The sequence below is a fragment of the Tamandua tetradactyla genome, chromosome 23 (assembly GCF_023851605.1).
Source record: "Tamandua tetradactyla isolate mTamTet1 chromosome 23, mTamTet1.pri, whole genome shotgun sequence".
NCBI lineage: Eukaryota > Metazoa > Chordata > Mammalia > Pilosa > Myrmecophagidae > Tamandua > Tamandua tetradactyla.
In genome coordinates this window covers 43,001,156-43,027,448 of record NC_135349.1, presented here as the reverse complement: position 1 = coordinate 43,027,448, position 26,293 = coordinate 43,001,156, and the positions used below count along the sequence as shown (strand labels likewise).

Below are 26,293 nucleotides of genomic sequence, written 5' to 3'. Positions count from 1 at the left end.
CTTCTTTCTAATTTGGATACTTTTTATTTCTTTTTCTTGCCTAATTGCTTTAGCAGGCACCTCCAGTACAATGTTGAATATCATTGGTGACATGGGCATCCTTTTCTTGTTCCTGATCTTAGTGGGAAAGCATTCAGTCTTTCACCACTAAGTAAGATGTTAGCTGTGGGTTTTTCATATATGCCATTTATCATGTTGAGGAAGTTTCCTTCTATTCTTAGTGTTTTTAAGTATTTTTATCAAGAGAGGGTACTGGATTTTGTCACATGCCTTTTCTACATCAATCAAGATAATCGTGGGTTTTTTCCTTCATTCCGTTAAGGTGATTTATTACATTAATTGATTTTCTTGTGTTGAACCAAACTTGCGTACCAGAGGTAAATTCTGCTTAATCATGTTGTATAATTGTTTTGATGTGCTGTTGGATTCATTTTGCTAGTTATTTTGTTGAGAATTTTTATATCTATATTCTGTAGTAGTTTTCTTTTCTTGTAGTGTCTTTATCTGATTTTGTTAGGAGAGTGATGTTGACCTCATAGAATAAGTTAGGGAGTATTCAATTTTTTGAAAGAGTTTGAGCAGAATTGGAGGTAAGTCGTCTTGAAATGTTTGGTAGAATTCCACTGTGAAGCCTTCTGGACCTGGGCTTGCTTTGTTGGGAAGTTTTTGCTGACTGTATTGAAGTATTGATCTTCTGACTAGATGTACTTATTATTGAGAGTAGGGTGTTAAAGTCTCCTGCTATTCATATAGAACCACCAGTTTCTCCCAGTCAGTCAGTATTTGCTTAGTTTATTTTGGTGCTCTGTTTTTAGGTGCATATATATTTATAATTTTTACATCTTCCTATTGAATTGTCCCCTTATCAGCATATAATGACCATCTTTGTCCCTCGTAACTTTTTTACTTCAAGTCTATTTTATTCTATATTATTATAACCACCCGAGCTCTATTTTACTTACTACTTGCGTGATATGTTTTTGTCCATCCTTTCACCCTCAACCTACTTGTATCTTTGAATTTGCCACTCTTTTTTATCTGTTCTGCCAATTTCTGCCTTTTGACTAGTGAGTTTAATCCATTTACATTTAAAGTCACTACAGATATAAATACTTTCTTCTGGTATTTTGATATTTAGCCTTTGTAAGCCTTATACCTTTTTTGGCCCTCAATTCCATTAATACCTACTTTATATTTATTTGCTTTTCTATGTTATACCATATTTGTGCTGTTACATTTCTTTCTAGATATATTTTTCATTTATTTTCCTTGTGGTTACCATGGGGTTAAAATTTAACTACCTAAATATATAGCAGTCTTGTTTGGTTTGATACCAACTTAACTTCAGTAGCATACACATATGCTTTTCCCAAACCCCTTCATCCCCCTACCATTTTTTTTAACTTGTTACCACTTATGACTTTGTATATTCTATGTCCCAAAATATAAATATATCATTACTTTTATGCATTTGCATTTTAGCACCTGTAGAAAGTAAGAAATAGATTTACATATGAGACAATACAATACAATAATACTGGCATTTGTAATTATCCAAATTGTTATCTTTGTTGCAGGTCTTTATTCTTTCTGCTGCTTTGGACCACTGTTAATTTCCTTTCACTCTGAAGAACTCCCTTTAGCATTGCTTGTAGGGCAGGTCTAGTGGTGATGAACTCCTTCAGCTTTTGTTTATCTGAGAATGTCTTAATCTCACCCTCTTTTTTTTGCATGAACAAGCACCAGGAAACAACCCCAGGTCTCGAGCATGGCAGGCGATCACCCTAATCTTTGAAGAAGTCATGCTGGATATAGAATTCTTGACTGGCAGATGTTTTCCTTCAGCACTTTAAGTATTTCAGTCCCTTGCCTTCTTGCCTCCATAGTTTCTGATGAGAGACTGACATTCAGTCTAATTGAGTATTGTACATAACACATTACTTTTCTTTTGCAGCTTTCAAATGACAGCTTTTCGCCTTTTCATTTGCCTTTTATAGTGTGGTCAGTATCTGACGGGATGTGTTGTTCTTCATGTTTATTCTGTTCGGTGTTTTATGAGCTTCTTGGATGTGCATGTTAATGTCTTTTGCTAAGTTTGGGAAATTCTTCTCATTATCTCTTTGACTATTCCTTCTGCCCCTTTCTCTCTTCTCCTTCTGGGACTCCCCTAATGTGTATATTGGTCCACTTGATGGTGTCTCAGAATCTCTTAGGCTATTTTCACTTTTTATATTTCTTTTTTCTTTAGCTCCTCACCTGACTCAGTTCAGGTATCTTGTCTTCAATTTCACTGAGTCTTTCTTCTGCCAGCTCCATTCTGCTCTTAAAACCCTCCTGGCCATATTTCATTTCAGTTATTATGGTCTTCAGCTCCAGTAGTTCTCTTTGGTTCCTGTTTTAAAACTTCTGTCTCTTTATTTACACTCTCATATTGCTCATTCACTGTTTTCCTGATATCTGTTAGTTCTTTCTCTCTACTATCCTTCATCTGCTTGAGCATATTTAAACCAATCAACATACAATATGAACATTCTTTTTTTCATCACATAGTTGTATATTCATCATCATGATCATTTCTTAGAACAATTGCATCAATTCAGAAAAAGAAATAAAAAGAAAACAGAAAAGAAAATTCATACATACCATACCCCTTATCCCTCCCTTTCATTGATCACTAGCATTTCAATCTAGTAAATTTATTGTAACATTTGCTCCCCCTATTATTTATTTATTTTTAATCCATATGTTAATCATTTGTCCATAAGGTAGATAAAAGAAGCCTCAGACACAAGGTTTTCACAATCACACAGTCACATTGCTACAGCTATATCATACAGCCATCCTCAAGAAATATGGCTAATGGAACACAACTGTATGCCTTCAGGCAGTTCCCTCCAGCCTCTCTGTTACACCTTGTTCTAGTTTGTTAGCTGCCGGAATGCGATATACCAGAAACGGAATGGCTTTTAAAAAGGGGAATTTAATGAGTTGCTAGTTTACAGTTCTAAGGCTGAGAAAATGTCCCAGTTACAATAAGTCTATAGAAATGTCCAGTCACAGGCATCCAGGGAAAGATACCTTAATTCAAGAAGGCCAGTGAAGTTCAGGGTCTCTCTCTCAAGTGAGAAGGCATGTGGTGAACACAGGGCTTCTCTCTCAGCTGGAATGGCACATGGCGAACATGGCGTTGTCATCTGCTAGTTTTCTCTCCTGGCTTCTGGTTTCATGAAGCTCCCCGGGAGGCGTTTTCCTTCTTCATCTTCAAAGGTTGCTGGCTCGTGGACTTTCTGTATCTCACGGCTACATCGTTCTGGTCTCTCTGAATCTCCCATTCTCCAAAATGTTTCCTCTTTTATAGGACTCCAGTAAACCAATCAAGACCCACACAAATGGGTGGAGACATGTCGTCCCCTAATCCAGTTTAACAACCACTCTCAAGTAAATTGCATCATCCAGGGAGATGATCCAATCACAATTTCAAACATACAGTGTTGAACAGGGATTATTCTACCTTTATGATATGGGATTTTGGTTAAAACATGGATTTTCTAGGGGGCATACTTTCTTTCAAACCAACACACACCTTAACTAAAAAGGTGTTATCTATTCATGCATAATAGTGACCTCCAGGATAACCTCTTCTACTCTTTGGAATCTCTCGGCCATTGACACTTTACTTTGTCTCATTTCTCTCTTCCCCCTTTCGGTCAAGAAGGTTTTCTCAATCCCTTGGTGCTGAGTCCCGGCTCATTCTAGAATTTCTGTCCCACATTGCCAGGAAGGTCCACACCCCTCAGAGTCATGTCCCATATAAAGAGGGGGAGAGCAATGAGTTTGTTTGTCATGTTGGCTGAGAGATAGAGGCCACATCTGAGCAACAAAAGAGATTCTCTTGGAGGTGATTCCCAGGCCCAATTCCAAGCAGGCCTAGCCTATCCCTTGCGGGGTTAAGTTTCATATGAACAGAAGTTTCATAGAACAAACCCCAAGATTGGGGGCTCAGCCTATTGCTTTGGTTGTCCCCACTGCTTGTGAGATCAAGAACTCTCCACTTGGGGAAGTTGAATTTTCCCCCTTTCTGACCATTCCCCCAAGGGAACTTTGCAAATGCTTTTTTATTTACTGTTCAAATCCTTCTGGGATTTATTGAGGCATCACTATGGACAAACCTACAAAATCTCATGCCCTATTCAAAGTTTGACAGTGTTCAATTAAGCTGTCCACATAAGTTATATTAGAAAATGCAGTTATAGTCAAAATATAAATTTTGTTCCAAATAAATATTTTTTGCTTTAGTCTCACACTAAGTTAAAGTTTTAAAATATTAATTACCATCTATTTTCAACACCCTGCATTGTTGACATTCATTTGTTCTTCCTCATGCAAAACATTTAAAATTTAGTCACTGTCATTATACACTCTAGGCATTCCTAGATCATACCATCTCAGTTGTATCATCTATCTTTCCCTCTGATTTCATTTGTTCCCCCAGGCCTCCTCCCTCTATCATTCTCACATTCAGCTTCATTTAGTATTCTAACATTATTGTATTACAGTTAGGTGGTATTGTGCTATCCATTTCTGAATTTTTACATTCAGTCCCATTGCACAATCTGTATCCCTTCAGTTCTAATTACCCAATATCTATCCTATTTCTATCTCCTGATGACCTCTGTTCTTAACTGAAATTATCCAAGTTCGTTAATGTTAGTTCATATCAAGTGAGACCATACAGTATTTGTCCTTTTGTTTCTAGCTAATCTCACTCAGCATAATGTCCTTAAGGTCCATCCATGTTGTCACATACTTTATTCTGTCTTACAGCTGCATAATATTCCATCATTATGTATATACCACAGCTTGTTTAGCCACTTGTCTGTTGATGGACATTTGAGGTGTTTCCATCTCTTGGCAATTATAAATGATGCTGCTATAAACATTGGTGTGCAAATGTCTATTTGTGTCTTTGCCCTCAGGTCCTCTGAGTAGATACCTAGCAATGGTATTGCCAGGTCATATGGCAATTCTGTACTTAGTTTCCTGAGGAACTGCCAGACTACCTTCCACAGTGGTTGTACCATTTGACATTCCCACCAACAGTGGATAAGTGTGCCTCTTTTTCCACATCCTCTTCAGCACTTGTCGTTTTCTATTTTATTGATAATGGCCATTCTGGTGGGTGTGAGATGATCTTTTTATTGTGGTTTTGATTTGAATTTCCCTAATAGCCAGGGAAGTTGAGCATCTTTTCATGTGCTTTTTGGCCATTTTTATTTCCTCTCCTGAGAAGTGTCTGTTCAAGTCTTTTGCCCATTTTGTAATTGGGTTGTCTGTCTTTTGTTGTTGAGTTGAACAATCTCTTTATATATTCTGGATACTAGACCTTTATCTGATAATATCATTTCCAAATATTGTCTCCCATTGTGTAGGTTGTCTTTTTACTTTCTTGATGAAGTTCTTTGTTGCACAAAAGTGTTTCATTTTAAGGAGTTCCCTTTTATTTCTTTCTTTCTTCAACGCTCGTGCTTTGGGTGTAAGGTCTAGGAAACTGCCTCCTATTATAAGATTTATAAGATGTTTCTGTACATTTTCTTCTAGCAGTTTTATGGTCTTAGATCTTTTGTTTAGGTCTTTGATCCATTTTGAGTTCATTTTTGTACAGGGTGTGAGGTATGGACCCTCTTTCATTCTTTTGCATATGGATATCTAGTTCTCTAGGCACCATTTATTGAAGAGACTGTTCTGTCCCAGGTGAGTTGGCTTGACTGCCTTATCAAAGATCAGTTGTCCATAGATGAGACGGTCTATATTTGAACTCTCTATTCAATTCCATTGGTCAGTATATCTATCTTTATGCCAGTACCATCCAGTTTTGACCACTGTAGCTTTGTAATACGCCTTAAAGTCAGGTAGCATGAGACATCCGACTTCATTTTTCTTTCTCAGGATACACTTAGTTATTTGGGGTACCCTGCCTTTCCAGATAAATTTGGTTATTGGTTTTTCTGTTTCTGAAAAGTAAGTTTTGGGGATTTTAATTGGTATTGCGTTGAATCTGTAGATCAATTTAGATAGAATTTACATTGTAACTGTATTTTGTCTTCCAGTCCATGAGCATGGTATGCCCTTCCATTTATTTACATCTTCTGTGATTTCTTTTAGCAATTTCTTGTAGTTTCCTTTGTATAGGCCTTTTGGATCATTACTTAAATTTATTCCTAAATATTTTATTCTTTTGGTTGCAATTGTAAATGGATTTTTTTTCATGATTTTCCCCTCAGATCATTCATTACTAGTATATAGAAACACTACAGACTTTTGAGTGTTGGTATTGTAACCTGCCACTTTGCTGTACTCATTTATTAGCTCTAGTAGTTTTGCTGTGAATTTTTCGGGATTTTCAACATACAGTATCATATCATTTGCAGACACTGAGAGTTTTACTTCTTCCTTTCCAATTTTGATACTTCTATTTCTTTTTCTTGTCTGATTGCTCTGGCTAGACCTTTCAACACAGTATTGAATAACAGTGGTGATAGTGGACATCCTTGTCTTGATCCTGATCTTAGGGGAAAGCCTTCAGTTTTTCCCCATTGAGGATGATGTTAGCTATGGGTTTTACATATATTCCCCTTATCATGGTGAGGAACTTCCCTTTTATTCCTATCCTTTGAAGTGTTTTCAACAGGAAAGGATGTTGAATTTTGTCAGTTGCCTTTTCTGCATCGATTGAGATGATCATGTGGTTTTTCTGCTTTGATTTGTTGATATGGTGTATGACAGTAATTGATTTTCTTATGTTGAACCATCCTTGCATACCTGGGATGAATCCTACTTGGTTATGGTATGTAATTTTTTTAATATGCTGCTGAATTTGATTTGCAAGAATTTTGTTGAGGATTTTTGCATCTATATTTATTAGAGAGATTGGTCTGTAGTTTTCTTTTTTTGTGATATCTTTGTCTGGCTTTGCTGTGAGGGTGATGTTGGCTTCGTAGAGTGAGTTAGGTAGTTTTCCCTCCTCTTCAGTTTTTTTGAAGAGATTGAACAGGATTGATACTAATTCTTTCTTGAATGTTTGAAAGAATTCACATGTGAAGCTATCTGGTCCTGGACTTTTCTTTTTGGGGAGTTTCTTAATGACTCAGTTTCTTTACTTGTGATTGGTTTGTTAAGGTCATCTATTTCTTCTCCAGTCACTGTTGGTTGTTCATACCCTAGGAAGTTGTCGAGTTCATCTACATTGTCGAATTTATTAGCATAAAGTTGTTCATAGTATCCTCTCATTACTTCCTGTATTTCTGTGGGGTCATTGGTTATGTCTTACATTTCTAATTTTATTTATTTGCATCCTTTCTCTTCTTCTTTTTGTCAACCTCACTAAGGGACCATCAGTCTTATTGATTTTCTTGTGGCGCCAACTTCTGGTTCTATTGATTTTCTCGATTGTTCTCATCCTCTCAGTTTCATTTATTTCTGCTGTAATCTTCATAATTTCTTTCCTTTTGCTTGCTTTGGAGTTAGTTTGCTGTTTTTTCTGTAGTTCTTCCAGGTAGACAGTTAGTTCCTCTATTTTTGCTTTGTCTTCTTTTTTGATATGGGCATTTAGGGCAATAAATTTCCCTCATAGCATTACTTTTGCTGCATCCCATAAATTTTGATATATCATGTTTTCATTTTCATGTACCTTAAGATATTTACTGATTTCTCTTGTAATTTCTTCCTTGACCCACTGGTTATTTAAGAGTGTGTTGTTTAGCCTCTATATATTTGTGAATTTTCTGGCCCTCTGCCTATTATTGATTTCCAACTTCATTCCTTTATGATCTGAGAAAGTGTTTTGTATGATTTTAATCTTTTTAAATTTATTGAGACTTACTTTGTAACCCAGCATATGGTCTGTCCTTGAAAATGATCCATGAGCACTTGTGGAAAAGGTGTATCCTGCTGTTGTGGGGTGTCATGTTCTATAAATGTCTGTTAAGTCTAGCTCATTTATTGTATTATTCAAATTCTCTGTTTCTTTATTGATCTTCTGTCTATATTGACGAGAGTGGGGAATTGAAGTTTCCAACTATTTTGATAGATGTGTCTATTTCTCTTCTCATGTTTTCATTGTTTGCCTCATGTATTTTGGAGCATTCTGGCTCAGTGCATAAATATTTAGGATTGTTATGTCTTCTTGTTGAATTGTTCCTTTTATTAATACATAGAGTCCTTCTTTGTCTCTTTTCACTGTTTTAATTTGAAGTCTAATTTGCCAGATATTAGTATAGCTACTCCTATTCTTTTCTGATTGATATTTGCATGAAATATCTTTTTCCAACCTTTCACTTTCAGCCTATGTTTATCCTTGGGTCTAAGATGCCTTTCCTGTTGACAGCATATAGATGGGTCCTGTTTTTTAATCCATTCTGTCAGTCTGTGTCTTTTGATTGAGGAATTTAATCCATTAACATTTAGTGTTATTACTGTACGGGCAGTACTTTCTTCTACCATTTTGCCTTTTGAATTTTATATGTCATCTCTAATTTTCCTTCCTTTTACCTTTGCTTATAGTCTTCATTTCAACACTTTTCTCCACACCTCTCTCGCCTGTCTTTTCGTATCTGTTTTAGTGCTCTATTTAGTGTTTCTTACAGAGCTGGTCTCTTGGTCACAAATTCTCTCAGTGATCTTTTGTCTGAAAATGTTTTAATTTCCCCTTCATTTTTGAAAGACAATTTTTCTAGATAAAGAATTCTTGGTTGGCAGTTTTTCTCTTTTAGTAATTTAAATATATCATCCCACTGTCTTCTTGCCTACATGGTTTCTGCTGAGAAATCTATGCATAGTCTTATTGAACTTCCCTTGTATGTGATGGATTGCTTTTCTCTTGCTGCTTTCAAGATTCTCTCTTTCTCTTTGACATCTCACATTCTGATTAGTAAGTGTCTTGGAGTACATCTATTTGTTCTGTTTGGGGTACACTGCACTTCTTGGATCTGTAATTTTAAATCTTTCATAAGAGTTGGGAAATTTTCAGTGATAATTTCCTCCATTTTCTCCTCCTTTTCTCTTCTCTTCTCCTTCTGGGACACCCACAACATGTATATTTGTGCACTTCGTGTTGTCATAATTCCCTGAGTCTCTGCTCATATTTTTCCATTCTTTTCCCTATATTTTCTTTTGCTTGTTGGATATCAGATGTCCTGTCCTCCAATTCACTAATCCTATCTTCTGCCTCTTGAAATCTGACATTGTAGGTTTCCATTGTTTTTTTCATTTCTTGTACTATATTTTCATCCCCGTAAGTTTGGTGATTTGTTTTTTCAGACTTTCGATTTCTTTTTTGTTGTTGTTCATTCCTTGCCATCTTTATATCCTTCCTCAATTCACTGATTTGATTTTTGATGAGGTTTTCCATGTCTGTTCGAACACTCTGAATTAATTGTTTCAACTCCTGTATCTCATTGGAATGGTTCGTTTGTCCCTTTGACTGGGCCATATCTTCAATTTTCCTAGTATGATTCGTTATTTTTTGCTGGCGTCAAGTCATTTAATTACCTTAATTAGTTTATTCTGGAGATTGTTTTCACTTTTTACCTAGGGTTTTCTTGCTGGATGACTTTGTTGTCTTTCTGTTCTTTGACATTCAGTTCAGCTTATTCTGGACCTCTAACTTAGGTTTTGTTTAACAGATCAGAATTTTTCATTCTTCTTGTTTCTTGCCCTGCCTGTATGGTGCCTTTCCCCCCCCCCCTTTAGGAGGGTCTACTTAGGTATTATAGACCCCAGCCAGATTTTCCCAGACCAAACTGGCCTCCTATCAGGATGAAAGAGTCATCTATATCAGTTTTCCCTGAGGGTGAGACCCAGCAGATTGAAAGACTTTCCTATGAAGCCCCTGGGCTCTCCGTTTTTTCTGTCCTCCCCAGTATGTGGTGTTTGTCTGCCTTGCAGGTCCCACCCACATAAGGTAATGCAGCAGACTCATTAACTTCAGGAAACTCTCCCTGCTGGGGGTGTGGTGGAGACAGAGGAGAGATTGTAGTCTGGTTTTAATCGCTTCACTTTTCCAGACCCTGGATCTGAATTCCTTGAGGGAGGGATTCCACCTGAACTGGGCCCCACCCCTCTCCTGGGAAAGGCACCAGCTCCAGACAAACATTCAAACAAGCTTAATTGTGCCTGTGCCTAGGCAGTGGAGCCCAAGAAGCCTTGCAGCTGTTTCCAAAGAGCAGTCAAACTGTAGAAACACAGCCACCAAAACGAAAGAGAAAAATCCTTTTCAGAGCAGGACCCCTGTTCCTCAGGTTTGCCAATCAAGAGCTTAAGTTGGTACATTGCTCTGTGTATCTCCAGGTCACATGTGCCCCCTCCTTTCCTTCAGGGCCCAAACCTTTTCAAATCCAAAAAAAGACTTCTGTTTTTGTTTTTATTTTTCCTTCAGCCCTGCTCCTTCTGCACCGGGGCAAAAACCAGTGACCTCTGCTTTTACTTGAGGTTCAACTGGGCTGGGGGCCTTATTTTAGTAGTCAGAATTTGTTAATTAATTCCACAATTGTAGTTTGTTTGCATTCAGCCCCTGCTGCTGGTAAAGTCCCTTTCCTTTCCCCTCTGGGAAACAACCTGTGGGGAAGGGGCATCAGCCACCACAGCCTGAGGAACTCATGGTTCTGGGGATGCTCGCAGCTGGTCCAGACTGGGGTACACTGTGTGTCCAGTCATTGACATGGCACCAGGAGTTGTTGTGTCCTGTTCCTAGCTATTTATTAGCTACTACTCTGGAGGACGAACTAAATCCCACACCTTGCTAAGCCGCCATCTTGGCCCCCTTCCTCTCAGTTATCTCCTTGAGCATTTTTAAGATCATTTTTTTAAAAGCTGTGTTTAGTATATATCCACATTCTTACCTTCTTTGTTGGTGTTTTCGGTACTTTTATCCTCTTCCTTTGGGTGGGCCATCATTTCCTGTTTCTTTGTTTATCCTGTACTCTTTGTTACATACTGCTCATTATAATATTTTTAAATGTTATCTCTGGGATTTATTCCCTGGGATATCTGTTTCTTGGTTTGGTAACCAGCTAGTTATAGGACAAAGGTTTTCTTGAGCTTCAGCCTCCTATCAAGAATGTCTGCCCAAGGCAAATGCAATGTGCAGGGTTTTCTGTTGTCTTTCTGAGCCTCTGTCTTGTCCTGGGCTTTTGCTTGTTAGTTACTTTTGAATCCCCCTGTTTATGGGAGTTTGGTGACCCCTCTTGTTTACCAGGAGACATACCTCCCTCTCCTTGGGTATTTGAAGCCAGCAGTCCTTTGTCCCAAACTGTCCTCTCTGTAGTTTTTTATGTTCCTTTCATTATCTCACACTGCTGTTGTCTGGAGGACAACTTATGGGACAAATGTCACCCTGGAGAGGACTTTCCTGGCCAAAACAGGGCCTGGGATCCATGAAGGGGGCACAGACCAATTCCAAAGTGCCTTGGCAGGGTGTGGGGTTTAGGAAGGGTGCCAGGAGCTTCTCTGATGGCTCCCCAAAGCTGAACTTTCCTGGCCTGCCCAGCATATGCAGCCCTTCAGCAAATTGTCCCCTGAAGCCCTGAAGAAGCCCTGCTCATCTTTAAATTTTCACCACCCACCTCCATGCCTACCCAGGGAGGGTGGCAGCAGTGCCTGCCCTTGCCTTCATCCAGGGCACATTGAAACAGTGGCTGCCCTCAGAGCTCTGACCCCCAGCGATCCAAATTCACTAATCAGAAACAGTGATCAGTGATGGGTAGTGGCACCACTGTTCTTGGATAAGGGAGATTTATGCCCCCTTCTGTCACCAGCAAGCTAGCCAGGGTCTGGACTTCAAGTCAGCCTGCCCAGAGAGTGAGGTGGGTGCTGGTAGCCACTGCATGGAGAGGGCAGTTTACTGCCCTTTACCTTAATTTATCAGCCTCTTCCTCCTGCTCTTCCCTGGGTGATGTGCAGTGCGCTTCTTGTCTCCAGAGTTTCAAAAGAGTTGTTTCAGAAAGTTCCTGCCTGTTTAATAGCTGTTCTGGTGGAGGGACTGAGTCCAGGGGCTCCCTACTCTGCCATCCTCCCAAAAGTCCACACTGGATTTTAATGTAATTTTATCTGCCATTTGTCATAGTCTTCTAAAACTTCTCATTGGTGATTGTCTGCTTATTAAAAATTAAGTCTTCCCATTTTACCCAGCCATCAAATTGTTATGCCATTTAGATTTGTAAGAGATTTACTTTTCCAGAAAACTCAGAGAATTTGAGAGGTGTTTCCTCGAAAAGTGCAATGTATTTGAGGTCTAAGGCTATAAGAGTATTTGCACAGATCACATACCTAGAAAAGAATCTGTGAGAATAAGATAATGTGCTTTTTACCAGGACCACCATGGATGATGTAAGGAAAACTACAGTACTGCTATTTAAAATAACCAGAAAGTAATGAATGAAGCAGACAAGTTGGCAGTGAAAGGATTATTAGTGTGGACTAAAGTTCAGTAGATTGTAGGTGACAAGTAAACAGAAAAAAAAAAGATTATGATTGTCGGCATTGATGATAAAATGCTAACTGGTAGGAAAGTTAGTAGACATTCTCAGTATGCACAGTTCTGAGAAGGTCACAGCTTTTCAAAGGAAGGTGGAAGGTTTTCTGAAATTTTAGTTAGAAAGTGTGAGCACAAAATAGGTTATTGTGATGGCTTGACTAAACCCCCATTTGAGGAGACTTCCAGGTGAGCATCTCCTACTTAGATTATTATTCAGATATCATAGGAGATATTAACACAAAAATAAGAACTAAGAATCTGTGAATGTTTTTTTTTTAATTTTACTTTAAAAAATAACTTTAAAATTATTAATTTGTGTCTGGTACTCAGTAACTTGGATAATTATGCTGAATGTGAAAGCTAGATACTGAATATTTTAAATTATGGTAAATTTCTGCTAAATTTCTTTGAATTACTAGCTCGGAAGACTGAATATTTTCTTCACCACTCAGATTTCATTTCTGGAGGATATTTCTTTCTCAGACTCAATTTACAATTATGTTATAACCTTGAATGGTAAACCATCTATTTTATATGACAATTATTAATCAAAACAGTTGTGATGTCATTTGAAAGCAAACTTTTTTTTTTAGTGTAATCCTGGATTATTAGGGAATGAACTTTTACCACATTATAAAAGGAGTACAGGGCGGTGTGACAGTGGCTCAGTGGCAGAATTCTCACCTGCCACACTGGAGACCCAGGTTCAATTCCCGGTGCCTGCCCATGCAAAAAAAAAAAAAAAAAACAAAGGAGTACAGTAATAATGACAGCTAAGATTTATCTAGCACTCGTCATGTATGTGCCAGGCATTTTTCTTAGTGCTTTACCGTATATTGTGTAATCCTCATAGCTGTCTTTTGAAGTAGATGGGGATTATGATGATCCCCATTTTACTGATAAAGACATTGAGACACAGCCATCAGATGACTTGCCTAAACACACAGGTAGTAAGTGGCTTCAAATCTGCACAGTGTGGACCCAGAATCCACAGTCTCGCCAATGGCACATCTCACCCACTCACAGCTACTCACAGATGGCAGATCCATCAGGAGATCAAGATGCCCCTGTATGTGATATGTAGCTCAGCCAGCAAAGTAAATGAAAATAAAGAAGCAATGACCTAAACAATCCCAAATGTTAAAGTAAAATTTCAGAGCAGTCATTTGTTTGACTGCTTTGCCGTTTGTCCTCACCAAGTGTGGCAGATGCAGTGGGACAGCCATGCTGTGGCAAAGAATATTCAGCAGGTAACACTTGATGCTGGTATTGAGAATAACGAGGGGAAAATAGAACCAGAGCTCTTGCTTGGCCCCTTGTGATTTATTTATAAAATATACTAATATTAACTTTGCATTTGCATGTAAGTAAAGAATTTTAACATAATTTCTGGGCTTTTGTGGTATCTGTAATTGCTTTAAAACATCATTTATCCCAAATAGTTGGAGAATTGGTCCATCAGGTTTCATTTCCTTGCCTTCAAAAATTTTTGTCTTCTTTAATCCTTGTTGAAATTAGTTAATATTGGACTCTTCTTCTACACTCTCACCTTAACTCGGGTCTCTTTGATCTCAGTCAGTCAGCTCCATGGCTTTACGTTTTATTCCTCCAGCTTTGTATCTTCCACTCAGTAGCAAGGCCCACAAAGAAACGCCCAGCCTTTCACACCCAGCACAAATCAGACACAGTACTGGCTGTTTCATTAATTGGTCGTATATTCATCCCAGCTTTATCTCCAGTTATGATTGTACGATTCTGTTGATCAACAAGGTGGAAGGTACTGAGGCACCGTGAGGATAGGCATTCCTGCGTGATCACATCCATAGCCAGAGTCTTAGCACAGCTGTGGGAGTCCTTGGCAAATGTCGTTAAATAAATGCAGGAGTGAGTGAATGAATGTTGGCCCTAATGCCTAACCAGAGAAGCTGACTTCATTTAAATCTGTGGCAGAAATTTGGTTTCTTGTATTGACTTTGCTTTTCCTTTAAATTTGAGGATGCTTAATGGGGCCTTCTGGAATTTTTTTTCATCAAAGTTCTACCAGTGTATGTGTTTTCATTTTTTAATCATTGATTTTTTTATTAGAGAAGCTATAGGTTTAAAGAAAAATCATGCATAAAATAGAATTCCCCTTAACCACCCTATTATTAGCACCTTGCATCAATATAATACCTGTGTTACAATTCATGAAAGAACATTTTTCTAATTGTGCTATAAACTAGAGTCCATCATTTACAATTGTGTTTATTCACTATGTTTATTCTAGTAACATATATACAACCTAAAATTTCCCTGTGACCACATTCAAATATTTAATTCAGTGCTGTTAATTACATTCACAATCTTGTGCTCCCATCACCACCATTCTTACTAAAACTTTTCTATCAGCCCAAATAAAAACGCTGTACAATTTAAGTCTTGACTCCCCATTCCCTATCCCCATCTCAGCCCCTGGTAACCTATATTTTAGATCCTGACTCTTTGAATTTACTTATTCTAATTATTTCCTATCAGTGAGCTCATACGTTAGTTGTCCTTTTGTGTCTGGCTTATTTCATTCAACATGATGTCTTCAGGATTCATCCATGTTGCATGTGTCAGAACTTCATTCCTTTTCACAGCTGAATAATATTCTATTGTATTATATACCACTTTTTACATGCTTATTTCCTCTCTCAAAGTGCTTGTTGAAGGACATATTAGAATGGAAAATGAAAAACTTTTTTTTCCTCTGCAAGATCAGGCAGGAGCACCCAAGAAAGAAATGATCTTTACTTCCTTACCCATCACTTGTCTATGCAAATTTACTTGTAACATTTTTGTTGTATTCTCTTTTCTCACTGCAGTCATGTAGATAATTTTATAGATTATAATTTGCAAAAGGCTAAAATCTTGAATTTTGAAATTCCATTTAAAAAATGTTTAAAATATTTTTCCTCCCCAGGGAGAAGGCAAGCATGGTTATCCCTGAAGAAAGAGAAGGCAGGGATGAAACAAACCTAGACTTAGTGAGAGGCAGCACATCCACAAGCGCTCCCACCGACACGCGTAAAGCAGGTGAGTCCTGTCCTCTGCCCAGCTGGTCCTCTCGCTGAGAAGGTGAATGTGAAGTTTCAGTTACTCTGTAGAGGCTTGGTTTTCCTCAGCAAACTCTTTAAAAGTGGGTGTCAGACCAGTTTAAGTGTGTGTCCTCCCTGGATCTGAGGCTCCTCATCAGTAAAAGGAGTGGGCTTGTGTTGTAGGTACCCAAACTTAGTATCACTTAGGTCACTTATGTCCCAGAGTGGCTTTTAAAGTTGGTTGAGACTCAGAATGTATTTTTGTAAAAAAAAAAAAAAAAAAAAGCTGTTGTAAATTGTGATTAGTTTCTTATCTTAACCTAAGAGGAGCCAGTTTAACCCCTAGAATAGCTGAAATGTCTCCCTCCCTGATCTGCCTCTCTGTTTAGATGTATAAATAGACAGGGATTCTTTGGGGTACATCCCCACTTCTCTCTATATATATATTTGTTTGGCACTTCTTGGTACTTCTTCAGTTTGGTAATGAGTAAGTGAAATACTCATTACTGTGCAATATCCTATCTGTGGCATATCACCAAGACCTGCTAAATCCAAGCACCCTGTGACCCAGCAGTTACCATTTTCTATTCCCCAAAGTCCCATTTCCCCATGGCATCAGCTTGTATCAACCAAGTGATATGAGAAAAGCAATTTGATTGAGTTGATTTAACCTTTGGTGGGGTCAAACAGTTATAGTAATGGGTCTTGTAACTTAGTATGTCTCAGAATAATCTTAGACACTTGTAAAAGCAGCTCTGAAGGTCATCCTAACATACAGCTTCTGGTAAAGAAACTGAAAAAGAGATCCGGCTTCAATTAGAGATGAGAACAAAGCCGATCTGGTTGGGATAAGGTAAATCAGAATGCAGGGTAAAGGATGACAGTGTCTGTATTTTAGAGCTTCACCTGCTGTATTGAGACCAAAGGAAGAGCTGTTTATTTTGTCCAAAACTTAAATTTTCTGAGGCACATAATCTAATTTAACCTGTCTGGCCAGTCCAGCCAACCTAAACACATGGAGCCTAGAATTGGGAACAAGATCTTACAGTTCTGTACAGCTTAATGTAATACCCAGATACATTCCAGAGTAGGTTGGAAAGATAAGTATTGACAAAGTCTCTTGAGGGATTGGAGGAAAAAATATGGAATTATTAAACTTTCCCACCTGGGAAATCCCTGATACTCTCTCAAACATTAGGGTCTCCCTAGTTAATAGACCAAGCCCTTGCTCCTGAGGCTTGCTCTTAAGAAACTTATTTCTATAATAGAGAGGCTAAGCCTACCTATAATTATGCCTTAGTTACTTGCAGAGAACCTCTTTTGTTGTACAGATGTGTCCTTTCTCTCAGTAAGCCCAACTCTGCAAGTAAAATCATTACCCTCCCCCCTACTTGGGACATGACATCCAGGTGTGAGTCTCCCTGGCAATATGGGATGTGACTCCCAGAATGAGCCTGGCCCTGGCACTGTGTGATCAACAGTACCTATCTGACCAAAAAGGAAAAAAGAAATGTAACAAAATAAGTTATCGGTGGCTAAGAGATTTCAAATAGAGTCAAGAGGCTATTCTGGAGGCTGCTTTTATGCAAGCTTCAGCTAGATACTGCTAATTGCCACAGTATGCCAAGCCCTAACCAACATCTTTCCTGTAAACCCTAAAGAATACCCAGGGCTCTAACTGAGACTCTATAAAAGCTTCACTCACTAAGTTCATTTTTCAGAAACCTAAGACTTCCAGATGGTTCCTAGGCCACGTAAGTCCTGAAACCCAGAGGGGCACCTCTCCAAGAATAACAACCAGTTGCATCTCCCTATCCTATAATATTACACATGAGGAAGTTAGAATGGTCATTGCCCAACTATCCCTAAAGATTTGGAGAAGGATCAAAGGAGAAGGAACAGTTGTAACAGAGAAGATGGGATTTAACAAATGAGTATGGCTACTGAATTGTTATATTGATATTCTTTTTAGTCTCCGGTGTCTTGGAGCAGGTAGAAGGAAAAACCTGAAATTGTAGAACTATAGCATAGTTTGAAATTTGTTCTATAACTACTTATTAAGGTGTACTTTGGAATTTATCACTTTTTTTGTATATATGTTATATTTCACAATGAAAAACGTTAAAAAAAGAAAAAAACTCTTAGATTCATAGACTTCAATCCATAGAAATTCCAATTCAGTGAATCTGAAAGGGGGTCACATCTCAGGGGATTCTGACAGAAGTGGTCCTTGGATGAAGTGTTGGGAAATACTGCCTCAGGACATCTGTATCTTTTTTTAAAGGAAATTTTGATTAACTCAGGTTGGTAGCATTTCATGTAGAACTACAAAATTAAAACACAATGTGAAGGAAGATAGATTTGAACATGTGGGCACCAAACAGAAAGGTAGTTATAAGGGTCTGTCCTATTGAGTTCATTCCTCTAAGCCCTTGAAACTTGTAAATCTTTAAACTAGCAGCGCTGTTCTCACCTTGGGTCTTGTTAGAAATGCAGAATCTCAGGCCCCATCACAGACCAGCTGAATCAGAATCTGCTTTTTAACATGATCCCCAGGTGATTCAAATGCATGTCAGAGCTTGAGAGCATCTGCTCTCAAGAAGAAATGTTCTGACTGCTTCTTGGAGCTTCAGAATCTTTCATCCTGTATTCTTGTTTTGAATTCCTCCTTTATTTAAGATACATATATGGCATCAAAGTGTTTATGTAATAGTTCTATCCTTTTACCTGCAGGTCAGTTGTAATAAATCTAGGATGTGAGGATGACTTTATAATTTAATTTTCTGAGTCAGACCTAAGAGGGTAAAATCAAGTAAATTCCATTAAATTATCTGTCCATGTCACACTGGGAAAAATTGAGAACATCTCATTTTTTTGTGTTTTTTTTTTCCCCATTTCTGGATTCATTAATTCAGGTACTAAAACCTCCAAAGTATTTCACAACAGCTCCTAAAGCAGTGTATTCAGCAAGCATTTCTAAGCATCAGCCATGTGTCCGTCTGGCTCTGCAAATACAGGAACTGGGTATACGATAATCATAATATGTGGTCAGAACCTGAAAAAGGGGAACAACAAAGAAGATGACAGCAAATGCTTGTATTAATGGAACTAAGTAGATTTGGTTTAAGGGAAATTGCCTCTATTTCCTCTGTAAATAAATCTTTCTGAAAATGTAGAAATGTATAGAATAATATGGTAGGAGCCTTATGTAGCCATCCCTCAAAGACACAGACTTTAAACTTTGTTATATTCCGTCTGCTTCTTCTCCATACTTCTCCATAGGTGGCCAAGAACAGGCTGGAACACAGCAAAGTATAGTTGTGGATGTACGAGAATTTCGAAGTGAGCTCCCATCCCTGATCCATCGTCGAGGCATTGACATTGAACCGGTAACCTTAGAGGTCGGTGATTACATCCTGACCCCAGAGATGTGCGTGGAGCGCAAGAGCATCAGTGACCTGATTGGCTCTTTGAACAACGGCCGCCTCTATAGCCAGTGCGTGGCCATGTCCCGCTACTACCAGCGGCCAGTGCTCCTCATCGAGTTTGACCCCAGCAAGCCCTTCTCGCTCACTGCCCGAGGTGCCTTACATCAGGAGATCTCCAGCAATGATGTTAGCTCCAAACTCACTCTTCTTACTCTCCACTTCCCCAGGCTCCGGGTGCTCTGGTGCCCCTCCCCGCATGCGACCGCCGAGTTGTTTGAGGAGCTGAAACAGAACAAGCCACAGCCAGATGCAGCGACTGCCATGGCTATTACAGCAGATTCCGAAACCCTCCCTGGGTCAGAAAAGTATAATCCTGGTCCCCAAGACTTCCTATTAAAAATGCCAGGGGTAAATGCAAAAAACTGCCGCTCCCTGATGAACCACGTTGAGAACATTGCCGAATTAGCAACCCTCTCACAGGACAAGCTCACAAGCATTCTGGGGAATGCTGCAAATGCGAAGCAGCTTTACGACTTCATTCACACCTCCTATGCAGAAGCTGTATCTAAAGGAAAAATGAAAAGATGAACAGCTGTTTTCTTATCCCAGGACTGTGCTTTCTAACCACTCTTTGCAGCCATAAGAGGTCATTACTAATTCTTAACTCAGTGGTTCATTCTCTTCCAGTGGTTTTAATGACTGTGCAGTCTGTTTCTAGGGCAGTGGAGCAGGAGCCAAGGTTCATCTTGGGACTTTGTATTTAGCCAGTATTTTATCTTTACCACATCTCTCTCATCCCTCCCTGCAGTGTCCATGCCAGGTTCCTTATGTTCAGTTTTGAAAGAAGGTACATCCGCTTTGGGTAAAGTTTCTGCAGGTGTTTCTAGAGGGCAATTTTTTAAACAAGCAGACATCTATGTTTCTTAAACTGATAAATCACACAGTCATGTTTTCTCCCTCTGTCTATGAGGGGCTCTCTGGAGCACAGAGAAGAAAACATCTCTTTGCCATACCTGACCATTTCTCTGCGCTAATTTTCCTCATCTCCATATTTTTTCCACCTGTCTGCCTCTGTAAAAAGTTCCTAGGTATTCCCTACTATTAATTTAAGGCACTTGCCTCTAAACCTGGCTGATTAATTTTCTAATCACTTGAATACATGTAGCATGTATAAGTACGATAACTTGATTATTCAACATAAATATTTTTTAAACAAAATGAATTACCCATTTGCAAAATTTGATGGTGTGGGTGAAGGCGCCCCTAGAAGTCTGCTTTTGCAGATATCCAACCTCCTAAAATTCCAGAGATCCCTAAGCCCAGATGGCTGGTTGGGGAATCTCCTGAGTCTTGCTCTTTGCCAGCCTCTCTTCACAGATCCTATGACCACCGGCCTCAAGTCTCCTGGAAACACACCCGTAAGCTCGTCCTCTCTTTAAATTCTCCGCTTCTCTGTTTCCGTGTCAGAATGCCTCCCTCCGCTTCTGTGTGAGGATTCAAATAAGGCAAATGAGTGGCCCACAGAGCTGTTAAGATTTGACTTTTTTTTTTTTGAGTTAGAAGGATTATAAACAAATGGAAGATCAATGCATGGAATAGATAAAAAGCTCCCGTAAAGTAAACAATCGCAATTCCAAACCTCCCTCTGACTGATGTGGTTTAGATTTTTACCGCAGGGTACATACAGGACATTCATAGCATATTTGTGCATTTTCTAAACATTTGTATTTTGGCACTATTAACTTAGGTAGTAAATACAACTTTTCTACCTCAAGAGCTGATATACACATCAATTCTGCCACCCATATCACAAAGTTTAACTTTTCTTCAGTGTCAGCCATATTTTTGTCACTCTTTGTGAACTTAATATACTGTAGGCCATGTAACAAAACAATTTAACAAAAGTCCTTAAACCGTCATTTCTAAACTCTTCCTCTCATACTGTCATCTTGATTTATTGGTATTTTGAACACTGTACAAGAATGTCACAGGAATGAATTCAGAACTGTGCAAGGGAATTTGGAGAAAAAAGGCAGAGGACAAGAAACGCAAATTTAGAGTACAATAAAGATTTGGGCTGCTAATTTTGTCCTAGGGTTAAAAATATATCCTCTAGGAAAGCAAACAAAAATACTGAGTACAGTTGATAACATTCACTTTTATATTTATTCTCTGTATTAAAGAGTGTAATCATAGTTAAAAGTGTATTAAGAGAGACATACCACTTCAAATGATAATAGCAGTTATCATTTTTTTCACCCTATTCTTGCATTTCTGCTTGCAGTATGTAATTTCTAATTTTTCTTCTTATGTAATTCCACTCAACATTTTTGTTTGCTCTCCTAGAGGATATGTTTTTAATCCTGGGACAAAATTAGCCTTTTGCTATGCTTTCATTATATAAAAGGGAAATCTTAATGTAGCACATTCTTTGATAGTGATTTCATTCCAATTTGAGTTTTGAAAAAGAAAATCTTTGAAAGCTTCCGTTTCGAATGGTGCTTGTTACCTAGTACGACAGAGATGGACAGTTTTCACTGTGTTGATAACCAGTGTCCTTGGACTCTTGAGTTGTGTTACTCGAGGGCAGGCGTACCATCTTAAATGGAAGATCCTTCCTAATGAACTCTAAAACCATCATTACAGATCACATACTCTCATTGCCACGTCCTTGCCCAACTAAATAAATTATTTTATGGTATTTCCAATTGTGGAAAGCTTTTACTACATTCATCAAGTATTTTTATCAAATTTTTTATTTACAAATTTTTAGCACCTAAAATCTTTGGTAAAGGAACAAGAGTTGCACACAGTTGCAGAATTAATGTGTAACTTCCTTTCTTAGCATCGTTTTGGTAACTTTGCCTTGTTCTTCCAAAATAATAAATATTTTAATTTATTTCTGAACTCAGTTTTGCTTTTTTAAAAACCTTTCTTAAAAGCTAGATCAGGGCAGTGCAATGATGGCTCTGTGGCAAAATTCTCACCTGCTGAGCTGAACTCAGTTTTGCTTTTTTAAAAACCTTTCTTAAAAGCTAGATCAGGGCAGTGCAATGATGGCTCTGTGGCAAAATTCTCACCTGCTGAGCTGGAGACCGGGGTTCGATTCCCAAAGCCTGCCCATGCCAAAAAAAAAAAAAAAGCTAGATCAGCATTATTGTTCTATTTCACAAGATTTTTGAGTATCAAATTTGAACATGGGACACATTGTGGGAAATCATTTTCAGTTTTGTTTGCTTAAATCATAGTGCCTCTCATTTCCTTAGAAAGAGAAGTCATTTCTAACAGTGGCAAATTAATAATGTACTTTTTGCAATGGGTTAATGTCTCTTCAATCTGAAATTTCCCAGCTCACAAGGAATGGAGAATAACGATGTATTTATCAGTCCATTAGCACATGGAGAGTTAAGTCTAGATTTGGTCCCGTTGAAATAACAGAGCATAGAATTAATAGCATTAATTTCATGCCTTCAGCATGAAAACCTACACTAAAGTAGATCTGAAGAAGTGGGTGGGGAGAGAGGCAGGCATTATTGATGTTTGCTTTTGTTTTTCAAGCATAATTTGATTTTCCTTTGGCTCAGAAAACTTTAAGGGAACTCTCTTATGTTTTGTGTTCAATTTAACCTGGAAATGTCTTCTTAAAAACTGACATTTGGAGGAAATTCTTTTCTCAGTCTGAAGTACGTTAAAATGTATCCGGGCTCTTTAATGTGGTTGTCGTTTTTCCTTGTTATTTTGCTGTCACATTTGGTTTGTAGCTATTTCCTGTGCTATTAGGAATGTTGCCATTTAATTTGCCGATAATTGGGTTTTTGATGGCCTATACCACTGTACTTTTTGCTTTTTAATTTAAGGGTGTTTGTGCCAAAATTTGGAGGGGAGGGAGACACAATTTATATCCATTTGTAACAGGATTTGTGTTTGTGTATTTTTAATAAAATGTATATTTATTCACTATTTTCCCCAGCATTTTATGAGCAAAGGAAAAATGTTAACAATGTACAGTGAAAGGGCATATATCACCAGCAGTGCGTTGGTAAATTTTATATTTCAGAGGATTTTCATCTTTTTTTCTTTTTTGTTATGCAGAATAAATGTTTAATGCTGAAATGCCCTTTGAACCACTGCTATAACTATTTGACTTGGTAATGCACTCTAAGAATTCAATGTACTTTTCACTTGATCACTTTCCCTTACTACTTTTCATTTTGTTGCATATCTCTTAAAGGGGGAAAAAAAACATTCACCTTCTCAGAATACTCAATTATTGGTACATAATAAGTATGTGGTAGGCACAATGCTTGGGATCTCCTAACTCAACAAAAATTCATTTCCTGCCACCCCTGCCTCATATGTTTTTCTTCTTTAATGTCAAAGTTAGAAAAAGCGATTATCCTTTTGGCACATCTGGACTTTATTGTCATCTCTTAAGTTGAATTATTAGTTACAAATTGGCTCATTTCAATGACTTAGTTATCTTTGCTTCTGCTTTAAAATACAGAAACTATCCCTTTTTAGCAGTCTAAGTCAAGTTTTTTCTCAAAATGTTTTAATGTCTTGAATTCCTTGGTGGAATAATAAACCCATCTTAGTAGTAATGATATAGTTTACATTTATAGAGCACCTGAGTACTACCTCGTCTAACCCTCATAACGAACCATAGGGAAGTAGTAGTATCTTCTCACGATGGTGAAACAGTTTGAGTGATTTTCCCAAGGTCACCCAGTAGTAAATGTGGAACCATGACTTGAACCCAAGCAGGTGATAAAACATTGTGAAGAGATTGGAGACTGGTGGTGTCCACATTCAAATATCTAATTGAAGATTTCCAACAAACCAAATATTGACTGCAAATATGTCATAGAAAAAACAAATCAGTTTTGTTTTCATGATTTTCTTGAATAGTGTCAAGAGCAAATAGGCAAAACTTGGAGCTATATAAAAGAATATAGAGCCCCAGGTGTTGTCTAGTACCCTGTGCTGCCTGGGGATTATCTGATTTCCTTGGGCCATGTACATTTTTCAACTGACTAGAAGGGCTATTGTACAACTCTAAGAATAGAGCTTAATTTGTAGAAAAATTATAGCAATGCAAATTTCCGGAGAGGAGGATGGACTAGGGAACTCTAGGACTCACTTCTCCAAAAACAGCTAGTGGACAGACAAAAACTGAAACAACTGTTCTGGGGCTCCAGAGGTCAGGTGAGCACTGTACAGCATCCAAGACAAAAACGCTGAGAAACTGTGGTAAAGAACTTTGAAAAATTTGCTCCGAGTTGGCTGCTGATGCCCACCCCCAACTCTTGAGGCAAGCCGCCTCAGCCCCTGTCCCTGGCTCACTGCTGTGAACAGAGAGTGATGGGAAATTCCTCTTGCCAAAAACAGGATGCTAGGTGGGTTGGGGGGCATGGCCAAGTACTGATCACAGCTTTTGATTGGCAAATTTAGATGGCTGGGTCCTGGCTTGAAAACACTTTTAGCCCACCCTGGACAGAGAGACAACCCTGCCCCAGACAGTGGCTAAGGTGTTGGAGGTTTAAAAATGCAGAGCCTCCCTAGGGCTGCAGGAAACAGTTTGCTGGTGAGTACCATCTGCTGTGTCAGCCAAGAAAATGCAGCTTCAGGGAGCCATCAAAAGGCTTTTGGGTGTCTATCCTGACCGTCTCCCCATAGTTCTTTGGAATGGGTCTGCACCGCCTTCATAAGTCCATGGCCCTGTTTTAGCTGGGAAATACCAACTTGGGAAAGTCCTCTCTGGGGCAATCCTCCTCCCAGTATGCGATTTCCAGACAACAGCGGCTAAAGGCACCAAAAGTAAAGGAAAAAAAGAAAAAGAAAAGAACTTTTCAGGCAAAACAAAAACAGGACAGATCGAGATTGCTGGAGAAGGAGCAGAGGAAAAGAATCAAAGAGTTGAAAATCTGATCAGTTAAAAATAGGCAATTTTAAAGTCTGGAATAATGTGACCCAAGTGTCAAAGAGGGGCCTTAACATAAAGCCAATCAACAATAAACCCTTAGGCAAGAGAGAGAAACTGACCTTTAGAATAAACTCGTCAAGATAATCACTCAGAAACAGTCATCAAAATCCTCCCAACAAAGAAAAGCCCAGGACCAGATGGTTTCACAGGTGAATTTTACCAATCATTCCAAGAAGAATTAATTACTAATCCTACTCAAACTCTTCCAAGAAATTGAAGAGGAGGGAACAATAACGCATTCTGTGAAGACAACAAAACCCTACAGGAAAACAAAATTACAGAACAATTTCTCTAATTAACATAGGTGGAAAAGTCATCAACAATACTCGCAAATCAAATCCAATAGCACATTGAAAGAATTATACAGCTTGATCAAGTGGGTTTATCCCAGGTATGCAAGAATGGTTCAACACAAGAAAATCAATTAATGCAATATACCACATTAACAAATTGAAGGGGGAAAACCACCTTATCATCTTGAAGGTGATACAGAAAAGGCATTTTACAAAATCCAGCATCCTTTCTTGATAGAAACATTTAGAACGCTAGGAAAAGAAGGAAACTTCCTCAACATGATTGAAGGCTGTTTTGGTTTAATGCTGCCAGATATGCAATTTGCCAGAAATGGTTGGGTTTTTTTATATATGCTGTATGGCAGGGGTTACATTTCATACTTTCTCCTTGTGAATATACTGTTATTGCAGCACTGTTCATTGAATTTTTTACTTGTTCATTTTTGTTGGTTTCTTTGTTTGTTTGGGAAGTGCATAGGTTGGGAATCAAACCTGAGTCTCCCGCGAGGCAGGTGAGAATTCTACCGCTGAACTACCCTCACACCCCCAGAAATGGTTGGCTTTTATAAAGGGAATTTATTAAGTTAAAAGTTCACAGCTCTAACGCCATAAGAATGTCCAAACTATCTTTCCAGAGGAAGATACCTGAATTCAAGAAAGGCTGATATGGGAAGGTACATGGCTGGTGTTTACTGGTCTTGTGGCTTCTGTTTTCAAAACAGCTTCCCTGGGGACGTTTTCTCTCCACACCTCCAAAGAGCACTGTCTGTGTCAGCTCTGAAGCTTTTCCAATGTGGTTTCCTCTTAAAGGACACTAGTAAGCAAACATGCTGATTTGATGCTATTATGTACCCCAGAAAAGCCATGTCCTTTAATCCTCATTCAATATTGCTGGGTGAAACCTTTTTTATTGTTTCCATTATGACCCACTCAATTGTAGGTGGTAATTTTTGATTAGAGATTTCCATGGAGATGAGTCTCCACCCAATTCAAGGTAGGGT

General features: G+C 38.5%; 1 protein-coding gene across 2 annotated transcripts in view; it reads left to right on the top strand.

The window, feature by feature from the left end:
• Positions 1–19,720, top strand: part of ERCC4 (ERCC excision repair 4, endonuclease catalytic subunit) — a 44,507-nt gene extending 24,787 nt beyond the window's left edge. For both annotated transcript variants that reach the window (XM_077141755.1, XM_077141756.1), the window contains 2 exons: positions 15,474–15,586; positions 18,871–19,720. In XM_077141755.1, the coding sequence (XP_076997870.1) occupies positions 15,474–15,586; positions 18,871–19,604 (847 nt within the window). In that variant the 3' untranslated portion in view covers positions 19,605–19,720. The remainder of the gene's footprint in view (positions 1–15,473; positions 15,587–18,870) is intronic.
• Positions 19,721–26,293: the final 6,573 nt, after the last annotated feature.